Source organism: Cuculus canorus, chromosome Z (assembly GCF_017976375.1).
Source record: "Cuculus canorus isolate bCucCan1 chromosome Z, bCucCan1.pri, whole genome shotgun sequence".
Taxonomy (NCBI): Eukaryota; Metazoa; Chordata; class Aves; order Cuculiformes; family Cuculidae; genus Cuculus; species Cuculus canorus.
This window is the reverse complement of record NC_071441.1, coordinates 11,057,751-11,074,166: the sequence shown is the minus strand read 5'-3', so window position 1 is coordinate 11,074,166 and position 16,416 is coordinate 11,057,751. Positions and strand designations below refer to the sequence as shown.

General features: G+C 43.4%; 2 protein-coding genes across 4 annotated transcripts in view; one reads left to right on the top strand and one right to left on the bottom strand.

Annotated features, from left to right (window-relative positions):
- The window catches only part of IPO11 (importin 11), an 87,774-nt gene extending 82,090 nt beyond the window's left edge, over positions 1-5,684 (bottom strand). For 2 of the 3 annotated variants that reach the window (XM_054053750.1, XM_054053753.1), the window contains exons 1-2: positions 5,578-5,684; positions 5,063-5,140 (exon numbers count right to left, since the gene is read on the bottom strand). The gene's annotated coding sequence lies outside the window, so the exon portion shown is untranslated. The remainder of the gene's footprint in view (positions 1-5,062; positions 5,141-5,577) is intronic. The other variant, XM_054053751.1, reaches the window with a different exon arrangement.
- A 1,815-nt stretch (positions 5,685-7,499) lies between these two features.
- DIMT1 (DIM1 rRNA methyltransferase and ribosome maturation factor) lies at positions 7,500-16,217 on the top strand. Its single transcript, XM_054053762.1, has 12 exons — positions 7,500-7,812; positions 7,916-7,989; positions 8,359-8,445; positions 8,814-8,875; positions 8,984-9,077; positions 9,165-9,214; positions 10,104-10,227; positions 10,337-10,429; positions 11,219-11,283; positions 11,582-11,645; positions 12,080-12,186; positions 12,958-16,217. The coding sequence occupies exons 1-12, from the start codon at positions 7,515-7,517 to the stop codon at positions 12,998-13,000; spliced, it is 1,161 nt and encodes a 386-aa protein (XP_053909737.1). The 5' UTR covers positions 7,500-7,514; the 3' UTR covers positions 13,001-16,217.
- Positions 16,218-16,416: the final 199 nt, after the last annotated feature.

The following is a 16,416-nucleotide window of genomic DNA, read 5'->3' as shown; positions in this document are numbered from 1 at the left end:
ATCACACACAACAAAAAGCTGCTCTTGAATATCTCACCGACTATGCACAGAACTGAGACAATAGCATAGCCTCATGTCTCAGCTGACAAAAAAAAAAACACCAATATCGGTTACACCTAGAAGATAAGCAACAAGTCAAATGCCACCCCTTAGCACAATGAGATGGTCTCTTCAGAAACCACAAGTACCAGTACAAGCTCCTCATCATTACCATCCAATATCCTGCACTTCCATTCCCACTCCCAAACTCGTTCATTCCCTTTTGCTGACAAAACTCTCATTTCTTTTCTACTCTTCATTCTTTAATTCCCTTTCTAAGAAAGTATCTGCATACATAGTTTACTGCAGTGAATATTCCAAGTTTCTTAAACATTCCATCATGCTAGTTGAACAGCTTTCCTGAGTAGTCAAACCTTTTGGTACAGGCAAAAGAGTATCCAGGTATTCTTCCCATAACACTGAAATACATCCAAATCTTACAATCACATGTCAGTTACAAAAACAAATCAAGAATTGTTACACATCTGCAAGGGAACAAAACAAAGAATTTCATCAGTAAACACCTCCACACCTCACTTTTCTGGACCTCAAACCATGTAGTATAACAACTTTCAATAACTTGCTTTCCATAAAGTGCAAGAGCTCTCGGTCCCCAGGTGTGGGAAACCAGACAGGGAAGGGAAGAGACCATCGTGGCAGAGTCGAGACCTACTGGTCAACCTGAAGATTAAGGGGGAGCAGCGCAGGCAGTGCAAGCAGGGACAGGGAATGTGGGAAGAGTATAAAGAAGCTGCCCCCTTGTGGAGGAATGCGTTCAGGAAAGCCAAGGCACAGCCGGAGCTCAACTTGGCAAGGGAAATAAAGACTAACAAGAAAAACTTCTACGGATACGTTACCCATAAAATTAAGGTTAAAGAAAGCATACCCCTACCGATGGATGAAAATAGTGACCCCATAACAACAGCCAATGAGAAGGCTGAGGTACTCAACAACTTTTTTGGCTCAGATAACCCTCTCCTCACCCCTCCTTGGTCAATGGACAAGAAGGGGACCAGGGGTAAAGACCCTCCCACTGTAGGGGAGGATCAGGTTTGCAAACACCTCAGGAACCTGAACATACATAAGTCTACGGGACCTGACAAGATGCAACGCAGAGTCCTGAGGGAATTGGCAGATGTGGTGGCCAAGCCACTCTCCAGGATATTTGAGAAGTCATGGCAATCAGGAGAAGTCTCTGGGCACTGGAAGACGGGTAACATTGTGCCCATTTTTAAAAAGGGTAGAAAAGATGACCCTGGGAAATACCAACCTGTCAGCCTCACCTCTGTGCCTGGAAAGATCATGGAACAGATCCTCCTAGAAGCTATGTCAAAGCACATGGAGGTCAGGGAGGTGATTAGTGGCAGCCAGCACGGATTCACCAAGGGCAAGTCCTGCCTGACCAACTCAGTGGCTTTCTACGATGGGGTAACCGCAGCAGTGGACACGGAAAAACCAATGGATGTGACCTACCCGGACTTCCATAAAGCCTTTGACATGGCCCCAACAATACCCTTCTCTCTAAATTTGAGATATGGATTTGATGGGTGGACTGTTCAGTGCATAAGGAACTGGTTGGATGGTCATATTCAGAGTAGTGGTCAATGGCTCGATGTCCAGATGGAGATCTGTGACAACCAGTGTCCCTCAGGGGTCGATACTGGGACCGGTGCTGTTTATTATCTCATCAATTATATAGACAATGAGATCAAGTGCACCCTCAGCAAGTCTGCAGATTACACCAAGCTATGTGGTGCAGTGGCCACACCAGAAGGATGGGATGTCATCTAGAGGGACCAGGACAACCTAAGGAAGTGGGCCTGTATGAATCACTTAAGGTTCAACAAGGCCAAGTGCAAGGTCCTACACCTGGGTCACAGCAGTCGGCAGTTCCAATGCAGGCCGGTGGATGATGTGATTGAGAGCTGCCCTGCGGAGAAGGACTTGAGAGTGCTGACTGATAAGAAACTCGACATGAGCCAGCAATGTGCGCTCACAGCCCAGGACAACTGTATCCTGGGCTGCATCAAAAGAAGTGTGGCCAGCAGGTCAAGGGAGGTGATTCTGCCCCTCTGCTCTGCTCTCATGAGACCCCATCTGGAGTATTGTGTCCAGTTCTGGAACCCGGAGGGCTACAAACACGATCAGAAGGCTGGAGCACCTCTGCTACGAGGACAGGCTAAGAGAGATGGGGTTGTTCAGCCTGGAAAAGAGAAGGCTCCGAGGAGACCTTATAGCAACTTTACAGTACCTGAAGGGGGCTACAGGAAAGATGGGGAGGGACTGTTTACAAGGGCATGTAGTGATAGGATGAAGGGCAATGGCTATAAATTGGAGTGGGGAAGATTTAGACTAGACATGAGGAAGAAATTCTTCACAATGATGGTGGTAAGGCACTGGCACAGGTTGTCCACGGAAGCCGTGGATGCCCCATCCCTGGAAGTATTCAAGGCCAGGCTGGATGGGTCCTTGAACTACCTCATCTAATGGGAGGTGTCCCTGCCCATGGCAGGGGGGTTGGAACTGGGTGATCTTTAAGGTCCCTTCCAACCCAAAACATTGTATGATTCTGTGATTCATATCCAAACAATTAGTTCTGTATATTTTTTCATTATCTTTTGTTAAGTATTCAATAAATTATTTTCCCCGGTAATGAGGTGAAATGATGGATTCAGTTAAGATGCTATGAAATCAGAAGGATACAAAGTGGTACATATATAACCCAAAATACAATGTGTTCTCACTGACAATAATGCAAATATATACTAGGCTACCTTTAAGGGGAAGGCGGCAGTGTCATGATCCTTCTTTACACAGCAGTATTCAAGACTGCTTCTAGAATATGGTCTTCAATTTTGCCATTCTACTTCTCCCATTCTCCAGTTCAAGAAAGAAGTATAGAAACTGGGGAGAGGCCAGAACTACTAAGATGGTCTGGGGTCTACAGCAAATTACCTCTGAGAAGAGGCCGGAGACTTGTTCAGCAGAGTGGAAGCTAAGGGAAGACTTTGTAGACACTTAAATCTGACTTCTTGAAGGGTGCTTATAAAGCAGACAGAGGCAAACAATTCTTGTTAACAGATTACATAACTAATAAACAACTACAAAGCTACAGACTGCAGCCTGGGATGTTCAAGTAGAAACTTAAGGCTCTTTAACAGCACATTTGTTTTAAAGGAAACGGGAAAAACAAAGTTTCCATTCTGAAAAGCCACAAGCATCACTTACAGGTCAGGTTCTGAAACAAGTACCACTAACGCTAGCATCATAGTGATATTGCTATGAGATATTAGAAATGCTTTTAAGTATACTGCCATTTTCAGGTACAGTTGGTAGTTATACCAGTCTCTCTCCAGCCTCCTATAAACTTTCCCATGAGTCTCTTTTCTAACATTAAAGTATCTAAATCAATCCTGCTGTATGTTAGCATTTTTACAGAACAAAAAAATCAAAAGAATTCCCAGTATATGGCTATTCAAGTTACAACTAAGAAGCACTAGCGACTACACCAATGACTGCAATCACCACAATGACTAATGTTAGGCATGACCAAGATTTTTCAAAAACAAGATTAATTTTCCTTTACACAAAGGAAAAAGGCTGTCGGTACTTCCCCCAATTTAAGCCACGATAAAGAAGACCAATTAAAATCCCTAAGCAGGAAAGAGTTACTTTTGTTTTCCCATATGGCTACTGGCAGAAACATAAGAATAGAACTTCTACAACTTTATTTTTACAAAAAATGCAACACTGAAACTAAAACATAGGTCTGAAAAAAATAGCATACAGAAGACATAAGCGATAAAAGAACAAAGGCCAAGGAGGAACACAGCAACAAAGGACAGCAGTAAGCAAGACTGACAATTATATTAAGGGAAGCAATTCAGATTAAATTAAAAATACTGAGAAGAATAGCTTTTCAGATTAAATGGAAAGCACCACACTAACCAAAACCTCCTAACAGAAAGAACAGGCAGTAAGAACATGACAGTGGGACTTCTCCAAAGATTTGCTTGGGTATAAGCCATAAGAAGTTCTGTTACGGGGTTCAGTATCAACAACAGAAAGAGCCAAAGGGTACACAAGTACAACAAAAGAATCTTTCTAACATTTAATAATAAGCTTGTAGGATGACCAGTCTCACAATACCAATGTCACTTCTTTAATTTCTTCCTACTTCACCTCATTTTAACCCATGTTCAAAAAGATACAACAGAACAGTTTATAACAAACTAGTGTGCAACAGCTGAGACAGACATGTAGGTTTCAGTATACTCCCAAGCTGTGAAACGGATTTATGTCATTTCAGTCTAAGGACAGATAAAAACTTCTTCTAATGACACAGCTTTAAAGTTTTCTATGACAGCTTGTGTTACAAAGACCACTATTACATCATTTATACGCATGCTACTAACCGCCTTTCAGCAGAAGGGTATGATGAAAGAATTACAGAATAAAAACAGAGAGCAATGAAAAAAATTAATGTCACAATGAAGTTTCAAGAAAAAGAACCCCACAGGAAGCATGCTACTCATAAAGACTAAGGTAGTTCTCACATACTAGGAATGCTGATTTGAAAGCCACAGCAAATACGTTACAGAGGTTGCTCCATCTATGAGACGTGGGAAGCAAGGCAGATAGAAACAGAAGCTGAAAACAGTATCAGTATTCTATTTAGTGCTAGGTTCTAATCTTTTACACACATTCACAGAATGGTTTGGGCTAGAAGAGACCTTAAAGATCACCCAGTTCCAAGCCCCCTGCCAGAGGCAGGGACGCCTCCCAGTAGATGAGGTTGTTCAAGGCCCCATCCAACCTGGCCCTGAATACTTCCAGGGATGGGGCATCCACGGCTTCCGTGGACAACCTGTGCCAGTGCCTCACCACACTCAGAGCAAAAAGGCTTCCCCTTACACCTAAACTAAATATCCCCTCTTTAAGTTTAAAACCACCAGCCCCCGCTCTATCACTACACTCCACATGCTGCTGGCTTCTAAGGTAACAACTTGGAGAAACAACTCACCGCTGCGGCACTCGACCCTGCCTTTGATTCCACGAAGTATCTGTTATTACAGTAAAACCTCGGCTACTTTTTTTTAACCTGTAGGGAAAAAGTAACCACCTTCAACAAAGGTCAAAACTTGCTCTCTCCTATAACAGAGCGCTTCTGTCCGCAAACCAGGCGACTTAACATCTCATATTCCCCTGAAGCCTTCCCATCAACTCTACTCAGACTGAACGCTTGTTTCAAGGAGACACCAGGAAACAGCTCCACGGGACCGAGACCCCGGGAAGCAGCTCCCTGGAACATGTTTTTTGCCTTCTGACTCGGAGAAGCGCGCTGAGGCACCTACGGCCACGCGATGCGCAGCTCCCTTCTCCGGGCGGTGCGTAGAGGCCGGCACGGGAGCGCCGGCCACGCTGCCCCGGGCCCGCGGCAGGGCGGCGCTGCTGCCCCGAACGCTGCCCGGCCCCGCGCGGAAGCCGCCTCTCCCCTGCCCGGGTCTCCCCCGGCGCCGGGGCCGGTCCCGCTCTCACCGCGGGGCGGCGGCCGCCAGGACCCCGGCCCCCTCCGAAGCTCGCGCCACGAGCTGCGACTAGCGCTGCCGCGGCCGCTGCGGCGTGCGCCGTGACGTCACTCACCCGCGACGCGCGCGAGGCCGGAGGGGTGGGGCGGGGCCGGGCGGTGGGGGTGCGGGGGGCGGTGGGGGCCTGAGTTGTGGCGTGGTCGTTAAGGTCCTCTCCAACCCAAACCGTTCTGTGAGTCTCGTAGGGAGGGGCTGTTCACAAAGGCTTATAGTGATAGGATTAGGGGCAATGGGTATAAACTGGAGAGGGGCAAATTTAGACTAGACATGAGGAAATTCTTCACAGTGAGGGTGGTGAGGCAGTGGCACAGGTTGCCCAGGGAAGCTGTGGCTGCCTCATCCCTGGCGGTGTTCAAGGCCAGGTTGGATGGGGCCTTGGGCAGCCTGGTCTGGTGGGACTTGCCCCTGCCCCTGGCAGGGGGCTTGGAACTGGGTGATCTTTAAGGTCCCTTCCAATTCAAATCACTCTATGATTCTATGATCATATCATGCACTGGTGGTGAGAGCATGCCAGCTGTACTGAGACAGGGCTCTGGGCATCTTGTTGCCTCATACGCAGAAATCGCCAAGATTTGTGCTTTGAGATCACTTTTTGGAGGTTAAAGCACACTGTAGGGGACAGGGGAATCAATGAATCAATCAATCAATTAATTGCTAGGTAGCAAAAGACCTTTGAGATCATCGTTCATAACTATTATTGTCTGCTACTAAATCAGATCTCTAACACTTCATCCATCTTTAGACACCTCCAGGGGTGGTGACTGAACCACATCCCGGGGCAGCCTGTGCCAGTGCTTAATAACCCTTTCTGTGAAGAAATTTATCCTAATGTCTAATATGAACCTGCCCTGGTATAGCTTGAGGCCATTCCCCCTTGTCCTATGACCTGTTACTTGGGGAAGAGACCAGCACCGTCTCTCTACAACCTCCTTTCAGGCAGTTGTAGAGTGTGATGTCTCCTCTCCTCCAGGCTAAACAACCCCAGTTACCTCAGCCCGCTCCTCACAAGACTTGTTCTCCAGCCTTTTCACCAGCTTCCTTGCTCTTCTCTGGACACGCTCTAGTGAAAAGGTCTCCCCTCACTCCTTTTTTAAATGAATGGTGCTTTTCTGCAGTGCAGCGATATGACTTCACGGCTTCCTTAGGTTATCTTACAGGATGTCTGTAAACCTGCTCTTCTTTCAGATACACATTTACTTTAGCTCAAAGCTGAAGTAAGACCTGGGGGTGTTGGTTGACAGCCGACTGAACATGAGCCAGCAGTGTGCCCAGGTGGCCAAGAAGGCCAATGACACCTCTGCCTGTATCAGAAAAGGTGTGACCAGCAGGTCCAGGGAGGTGATTCTGCCCCTGTACTCATCACTGGTGAAACCGCACCTTGAGTACTGTGTTCAGTTCTGGGCCCCTCACCACAAGAAGGATGTTGAGGCTCTGGAGCGTGTCCAGAGAAGAGCAACGAAGCTGGTGAGGGGGCTGGAGAACAAGTCTTATGAGGAGCGGCTGAGAGAGCTGGGGTTGTTTAGCCTGGAGAAGAGGAGGCTGAGGGGAGACCTTATTACTCCCTACAACTACCTGAAAGGAGGTTGTGGAGAGGAGGGAGCTGGCCTCTTCTCCCAAGTGACAGGGGACAGGACAAGGGGGGAATGGCCTCAAGCTCCGCCAGGGGAGGTTCAGGCTGGATATCAGGAAAAAAATTTTCACAGCAAGAGTCATCGGGCGCTGTCAGAGGCTGCCCAGGGAGGTGATAGAGCCACTATCCCTGGAGGTGTTTAAAAGATGGGCAGATAGGAATGGTTGGACTCGATGACCCAAGAGGTCTTTTCCAACCTTATGATTCTATGATGAAAGCGTGTATCACTCTCAGATATACAGGCTTAGACCGCTGCCATGTATCATTTCCTAGCGCTCCCGTGCCAGAGCTGGGGGCGGTGGTTTGCGGCGCTGCCGGGGCTGCTGGGGGCTCTGTGGGCTCCGCCGAGGCGCTGGGGGCGCTGCGGGCGCGGCTGCTCCGCCGGGGCGCTTGGGGCGCTGTGGGCTCCGCCGGGGCGCTGCGGGTGCGGCTGCTCCGCCGGGCCGCTGGGGGCGCTGGGGGCTCCGCCGAGGCCCTGGAGGGACGGCGGCCACGTGCGCGGGGCCGCTATGCCCAAGGCGCGCGTGGCGCCGCGGCGGGAGGGCCGCGCTGCGGGTGAGTGCGGGGAGCGGGAGCCGGGGGAGGCCTCGGGAGAGGGGGGAAGCCTCTGGAGGCGTTTTCCAGAAGTAATGGAAGGTAATGCCTGTCTCTGCCCTAGGCGTCCTCTTCAACACCAGCGCCGGCCAACACATCCTGAAGAACCCGCTCATCGTTAACAGCATCATCGAGAAGGTGCAGGGCTGAGGAGGGGGTCTAGCCGGGCCCTTCCCCTAACATGCGCTTTCTGTGGCTGCGGAGGAGCCTCCCTCCTGCACTGCAGTTATTCCCCTCGCACTGCTTCTTTATTTCCACTCTAAACGTGGTCACTCGCTTATTTTTCTACCCTGGGCCAAAGATCTTTCATAAGTGAGCTTTAAGGCTCACAAGAAGTGAGTTTTAAGGCACACGTTTTAACAAGAAGTTTCATCTCGTTCCTTTCGCGCTCCTCTGACAGCAGTTTTCAGAAGCTTTTACTGAGCTGCACAAACCTCTTGTTTTCAAATTGAATGTTTGCTTGAAATCAGTTGTAGGAAAATTAACTGAAATGCCGTTTCTTTTTAGGCTGCCCTACGGCGCACAGATGTCGTTCTGGAAGTAGGTCCAGGAACTGGCAACCTGACAGTAAAGTTGTTAGAGAAAGTAAAAAAAGTAAGCATGAACTTCCCGCACACCTTCCTAAGCTCAAAACCATATTGTGGCTTACATTATGGCAAACAGAAGGATCTTCAACTATTTGATTGAATTCAGTAGCATTGCTCTGTGGCTATTTTTCTTAACATCTGTGTAAGAGTTTTAAATTGTTTGTGTAAATCTTGGGACTTTTTTTTTAAAACTATACTGCTGTTAGGCATTTTTAAGTCCCGTGTGTTTTTGAGGAGGGAGGAAGGTACATAGCCTGGTAGGGAATTTGTAAGGATTGTTTAAAGCTGCTGCAATAGATACAATGATTTTTCACAGTTGAAATTTTTATGTAGGTTAGGAGTTTATGAAGTTGCAAATATATACTTTGTTTTCAGGTTATTGCTTGTGAAATTGACCCTAGGCTTGTTGGTGAACTTCAGAAGAGAGTCCAGGGCACGTAAGTATCAACTGTGGAAACGGGGAGCACTTAAAGCAGAGGAGCTGCCTTGCCAAAAACTTTATGAATGTGTTTTCGTCAGGATAACCACAGTGTACATTCCCTCAGGTGTCTGGCAAACAAACTTGAAATCAAGGTTGGAGATGTCTTGAAAACAGACTTACCGTTCTTTGATGCATGTGTTGCCAACTTGCCTTACCAGGTATGGGCTAAACAACATGGCAAAACTTTTTACTTTTTAGCTGATAATCCTCAGAAAGGATACTAATATTATTGCTCTTTTCCTCAGATTTCTTCACCTTTTGTTTTCAAGCTACTGCTTCATAGACCTTTTTTCAGGTATGTGAAAGAACAAAGCTCTGTATTACCTGATAGGAAAAAAAAAAAGTTTTCAAAATATTCACAAATAATTTTTTTTTAAAAAAAAATTTTTGAAATACCAGTTTGATGGATCAGAGCTGCAACAGAATTTTTCTGTAATACAAAAACTGCTAGTTCATGGAAATAAGTTCATAGCAATGTAGTCTTTGCATCAGTGAGTGTCCAGCTGATGAAAACAGGAGTTGTGCTTGTTTACACTAGTAGTGTAACTAATTGCTTTTCTAGGGATAAGTAGGGTGTCGTAGCATTTCATATGCCTTCCTACCTTAGAAACGAAGGGTGCAAAGGGTAGAACTAACTAACAGGTTGGAAGGAACAACTTCCAGCCTCCTTCCAAAGTTGAATCCAGTATTGTCAGAATAGAGCCAAGACACTTCCTACTGTCTGGTCCAAAATCTAACTGCTCAGATACGTCTGAGTGTTGTTCAATATGTCAGCAGGTCTTGATTTCTGTCACTGAAGCACTGACATCAGTAACATTACTGGTCAATTTCTGGAGCAAAGAGTTGGTATTTGAAGGATTCATCATGTAATTATTCAAAATGATTTGTTAACAGTCAGACACAAAATCCTGATGCTAACTTCTGTCTCTTTGAACTTGATCCAGCAGTGTGAAAAATCAAATTATGTCGTAGCTTTAAAGACATTTAGATGATTTTGCCAAGTTTTGTGGGGTTTTTTTGTTTAACACATTCTGAGCTAGTTAAGGCAGAGGTTTGGGTGTTTTTCTATGACAAACTTATTGCTTCTGTGTGCTGAGGCAAATCCCATGTTTTCCATGTGTTAGTTGGCTTTTGATGTAGAAGTTGATTACTTAAATTCATATTCACATTTCTGTTATGCTCAGGTGTGCAATACTTATGTTTCAAAGAGAATTTGCACTTCGTTTGGTTGCAAAACCAGGAACTAAACTGTACTGCAGACTTTCTATTAATACTCAGTTGTTAGCTCGAGTGGACCATCTGATGAAGGTATGTCGTTCTATGTTAGCTAACAGCTATCAAAGTTAGAAGAGTGTTCGTAGGAGTATGAGGATTTGCTGTTTATTCATACAGCTGCCTGAATTCTCCTGACTAACAGGTTGGAAAGAACAACTTCAGGCCTCCTCCCAAAGTTGAATCCAGCGTTGTCAGAATAGAGCCAAAGAACCCACCACCACCTATCAACTTCAAGGTGAGCATGGTATATTCTAGTAACAATGTAACATACTGGTGATAACAGTTTAATTTTGTTTGTGGCATATTATTCAGTTCCATGTTCTGTTTTCCCTGGTAAGTACCAGCTATCCATTTATATTTACATAATTCCTCAATGCTTATTGCTCTGTTGATCAGGCATATGTTACGATGTTGCCCGAATGTGCTGCCATCAATTGAGGTGCAGCTTTGTTTACAGTATTTCTGACAAGACTGAGGTACCATCTCCCTGTCAGTTAGAGAGTTGCCAGTAATGGTGTCACTTCCATCATGGTTTGCATCTCCAAGAGACCCTTCTGGCTGATGACTTTGTTGGTTATGATCAAAGGAGGATCTGTGAGAAGTCTTGCATTCAGATGAATGTGTAGAATCTCAGAAGACAGATGTCACAAGATACTGTTCTTAAAGTTAATTTTTAAAAAGCTTTGATCATTAAGGCTATTTCAGCCTTGCCCAAGGTTAGCCATGTTTTCCTCAAGTATCTGCTTTTTCATCACTTATTGTCTGGCCAGTAGTGCCTAGGCATAAAAAGAGCAATTCAAATGTTTTTGTGGGTGAAATATTTTCTCCTCTATTTGTATTGCTTTGTCCAAGACAGAACTGGGTTTGTATTGTTTAGAAAGATATTTTCCTGTAATATTTTTCTTTGGGTTCAATATCGTTGTGAAATAGTCAGTTGTGACTCACTAGTCATGTCACTAGTGACTGGTTTTGTTTGTAGTAGCTGTACGTTCCCTTATGTAAATTTGGAAATGTTTAATTTCAGGAGTGGGATGGTCTAGTAAGGATAGCCTTTGTTCGGAAAAACAAGACCCTGTCTGCAGCATTTAAGTAAGTAACATATATTAAAGGAAATCTTTTTCAAAGTTTGAGAGTCCATCCAGTTATCCAGCTTTTTTTGTGCAGATGCACAGTAGTGTTACATGCATGCCAGAACAGTCTGGCATAAAGCATGGTGGAGGATTTATGCTGAAGTCACAAGCTTTTCTTTTAGACAAAGACTAGGCAGCTGTTTAAAAAGAACAGTGCTGTGTAGTCGTTACAGTTTTTTATATTAAAGATTAACAACCAGTCAAGTAAAAAAATTAGTTAAAACTCAGTTTTCATTCTATACTTGTATTTCTTTCAGATCAAGTGCTGTAGAGCAGTTGCTGGATCATAATTACAGAATTCATTGTTCCTTACATAATACAGTAAGTTACTTTTTAATATACCGAATTATTCTTCCGTGTACTGTGACATAGATACTGATTTTTATAAGAGTAAAACATTAACATGGAAAAGTATAAGATGTTAAGTTTTTTTTGAGAGAACTTGAGGGAGGGAAGAACTTTTATCTAAATCTAAAAGGGTTGCTAAATTACAGTGAAAAAGCTGAAAGCTGAGTATGTTATATTTTCTGTACAGGTCTCAAGGACTTTTACTAATCTAATAAGAATTAATTTACAGTGAATGAGCTGAGCTATAAAAAAAATCAGATACAAGAATAAAATACAACAGCCCATACAAGAAGAACAAAAAGCTTATCTTTGTCAGTTGAAACAAGAACTAAAAGCAAGAAAGGAATAGATGATTTAAGTTAACCTGTTTCAATGCTATGAATTTGTATCCTGTGTTCTATCAACAGGAAATACCCGAAAACTTCAAAATCGCAGAGAAAATACAGACAGTCCTAAAAAATACAGGTTACTCTGAAAAACGAGCACGTTCAATGGATATAGATGATTTCATTAGGTATTTTTTTTCTTTATGACTTCCTTTTTAAGTTTCTTCAAAATCTATCTGCATCTGCACCCATGTAAAACAAATTAGTATTGGGTTGCAGAGGAATAGTACTAACTCTGCTTTCCTTTCAATACCAGGCACTTCTTGCTTCCAGTCCTGAACACGAACAAACGCTAAAAAAAATTAAATAAACCCTATATTTATTTTAAGTGCTGCTTACAGTTCTGAGAAGCAACTAGCTAAAGATCCCTATTTCTGCTGTTTGTGTGCTAGACTCGTCTATGTCGCTTGTTAAAATGCTCTAATAATAGGATTGGTTATTATAATTTCCCTGAAGACTTACACAGCCCTTCTCTGTCTTGAGGATTAGGCCTTAGTCTATAGCATAATTTGGAAATTTGACTAATTAACTGATATATTCTGCTCTTACTTCTGGACAGTTTAATTTAAGTGGCAACATTAATCCTCTCCTACTTTAAGATAAAAATTGTGGTGGCTGTTTCTCAGTGTGGCAATTGATACAGCTTCAAAGAAAGATAGTAAACCTGGTAGGATGCAGTATTAGCTACCTTTACTGAAAATACACCTGCTTCTCTAAAATGGCACATCTGCTAATAATTTGTAGTTTAAGATTTGTAGCAATTCTTTATGGCAGTCGAACAGGGATGGCTTCTTTCATGTTATTTTTGTGTGTACTTTGCCAGCCAGCACATCTTAGAAATGCCTTGAGCTGAAGTATAAATTGGTAGAAATCATAATGCACATATTTTACTCTTTCAGACTGCTGCATGGCTTCAATTCAGAAGGCATCCATTTCTCATAGATCCTACTAGAAGAATGAAAGATGATGCATTTTGTCACAGAAGTCTTACCTAAACCAGAGTGACTGCAATCACCTTTTCTCACCAAAGGAAAGAACAGAATACCGCATACACACTCTGGTTCTTAGTAAAACCTTACATGCAGTTTTATCACAGAGAGATGGCTAGAAGCTGCTGCTCTGTATTTTAACAATGATGAATTATTTTATGACTGAAGTGAGGTGCTGGACGTCCATATGACTGTGTCTTTAAATATTCCTAATAACATGGGTTGATGCTGTCATAACTGAAATGTGATCACACACTTCACCTCGGTATTTTCTTGCATAGTACTAAACAGTATAACCCATAAGTCTAGTACAGGCAACAGAAACAAGAGTGGTAGTCATTCCATTTGTTGGGGATTTTCTTTCTTTCTTTGTTTTAAAGCGTATTTAAACACTTTCTTTTGATTTGAAATGCTTGTCTCTTCCACTTGTCCTCTGCTAGCTACCCATGTTCCCAAACTGTTTGTAATCTGCTTATCTGGGAAAAATCCCAGTATTTTCTCAGAAGCGAGCATTTATCTTGTGGGCAGGCTTGGTATTGTTTGCAAAAGGATTATTGAGGTAGCCAAAACTAACATCGTCATCTCCTTTACCATCTCCTTATTGCCATCAAACCACTGTAGCAGCCAGCAGAAAACTACCCAAAGGGCCAGCGCTCATAAACATAGAAGGGCTGGGTTTGTTTTTTTTTTTTTTTTGTCAACTGTAAGTTTAAGCAATTTTTTTACCAAAGTTACTTCAACCTTCAAGACGAGGAGGAGTTCTAGCATAGATCAAAGCTGTCAGTGAGACTTGGAGCAATGCATGCCTGTGTTCTGACAGAAAGAGTACCAAAGTGCCTTCATATAGTTCAGGTTATTTATTTGTTAATAAGGGCAAGGCAGAATTTTCCCAAGAAGTTTGTATTAGATCTGCATAGCAGCTGTCAGAAGAAAAACCCACTTTGGTCTGTCGTATGATTCTGGAAAACAGTAACTATTACTAAGTCTGTAGCATCACACAGGGGTGAAGGCATGGGTGTATGTGATCTACTGTAAGTCATCTTTCCACGTATAGCTTCTTTCCATAAGGTCACAATAAGTGGAGAAGAGGCAAATTAGCAAAAACTCACCTTGAGATACAACTTCATTTTATACACGTTCAATGTCAATTCTTTAAACGTCATTGATTCAAAAGCACATACTTAAATATGCAAGGACAAGAATCAAGTTTATCTGAGTCCTGTTGTAATTCCAATCCATCACAGCAAGAAGCTACGGGAATTCAAGTGCCGTAGCCAGCTGTCAGTTATCTTCTCACTGCTTCAGCATCAGTGCAGGTCTGACCTTTACAGCCCTGTCACAAAGGCTGTCTTTCATCCCTGCAGCAGATGAAATTTCAGCTTGCATCTGCTACCTGATGGGACCTGTCATTTTCAAGTAAAAATCTGCTGAAATCTAACTGCCTCTGTCCTTCGTTTCCTCTTTGGTACCCGCTGTATTTAAACCACAGCGTGGCTGTGACTTTAGGCTTTCATGGAGGAATAGTATTTCTCATGTTGGATGGTTCAGTCTTCAGAGGTTCTTTAGAAAGAAACCCTCTGGTTTTATACAATAACCTGTACTATCACCTGCTAACAAAAGCTGCTGCTTTCCAGGTGGTGTTTTTTCCTTTGAACTGTGATGGACAACGTTCTTGCCTGCTCAGAAAGATGTGTTATAATTCTTCTAAGAGTTGCTGCACAAATAAAGTCAGAGCAGTGGCTGGGGAAATTCTGCCTGGAAAGCTGCCCAGCAGAAAAGGACCTGGAGGTGCTGGTAGGATCCTGCCTTGCATAAGAAATTGCATGCCAGCAGGACTCAGCACTGGTGAGGCCGCATCTCGAATACCGTGTTTAGTTTTGTGCCCCTCACTACAAGAAATTGAAGTCCTTGGAGTGTGTCCAGAGAAGAGCAATAGAGCTGGTTAAGGGGCTGGAGAATAAGTCTTGTGGGAGGCGGCAGAGGGAACTGAGGCTGTTTAATCTGGAGGAGGCTGAGGGGAGACCTTGATGCTCTCTACAGCTCCCTGAAAGGAGGCTGTAGCGACACAGGTGTTGGTCTCTTCTGCCAAGTAATAAGCAGTAGGACAAGAGGAAGTAGCCTAGGGAGCCTGACGAGAGGGGTGAGGTTTAGACTGGATAGTGGGAACTATTCACTAGGATTGTCAAGCAGCCTGCCTGGGGAAGTGGTGGGGTCACCACCCCAGAAGTATTTTAAAAAGATGTGTTAGAAGTGGTGCTTAGGGACATGGTTTATTGTTGGTCTTGGCAGTGTTAGGTTTCTGGTTGAACTCGATGATCTTGAAGGTCTTTTCCAACCTAAATGATTCTTCCTCTAGGAGAAATTTGTATAGGAGACCTAGCTCCAGAAGTAGATATTCATTCTGAAATCGGGCCTTTTCAGAAGTGTAACTCAGGTGTTTACAATGACAAACCCTTCCCAAACCACAACAGAAACTTCAATAGAAGTAAAATCTCATCTGTAGTTCATTTAATAGCTTAATTTATTAAACACATTATGTAAAATCTACATTGTTTCAGTTTTCATGTTTACACACAGAAGGGTTGTTTTGTTTTTAATTTTAATCATGATGCAACAAGAGCTTCCCAAAGCCTACCTTCCTAGGGGTGATACAAACATTAAACACTACAAGAATTCATGGCTCATTTAACTCTCTTTTCATTGCCTTCCCTTTATTTTCCTCGAGGAGGCCTGGCACAAACAAACAGGCTTGTATTCCAAAAGTAGTTTTTAAACAGTTCCAAGGGAAAGTCTGCTGATACAAACTCCTGGAAACAGGGAGAACTCTTAAGAGAGGTCTACAATTCTTCATTTGACAAGAAGTTCCTACATTAGAGGTCAATCTTTTTTGGATACTTGACTTGCAAAAATAACTTGAGTGCCACCATCTAAAAAGTGCCGATACACACGGCGTCATTTGTGAGAATTCAGGTACTTGTGGGATTTCTGTTAGCACTAGGTAGAGGTATTGTGCAAAATCCTCAAATGATGCAATTTTACGCCACTTTTCAGATACTGGCACTGTACAAAAGGGAAAAATAGGTATTAGCTACTTTTTTTTTAAAGCAACAGAGCTACTTAAACTACCTACAAACTACAGTTAATGTACATGTAAGTTTATCATGCATTAAAAGCCAAATTTTAACAGTACACAAAAGGCCAATATGCATGTATTTAACTAGATCCCCAATATTTGACAGTTATCTTGTCAATACGCAGAGGTCAGATCGTACCTGTACTCTGACAGCATTATCACACCATACCACATACTGTATATCTGCATTATCCTAAGATACAACTCTCCTCAGCACTTAAAACATTACCTTTTAT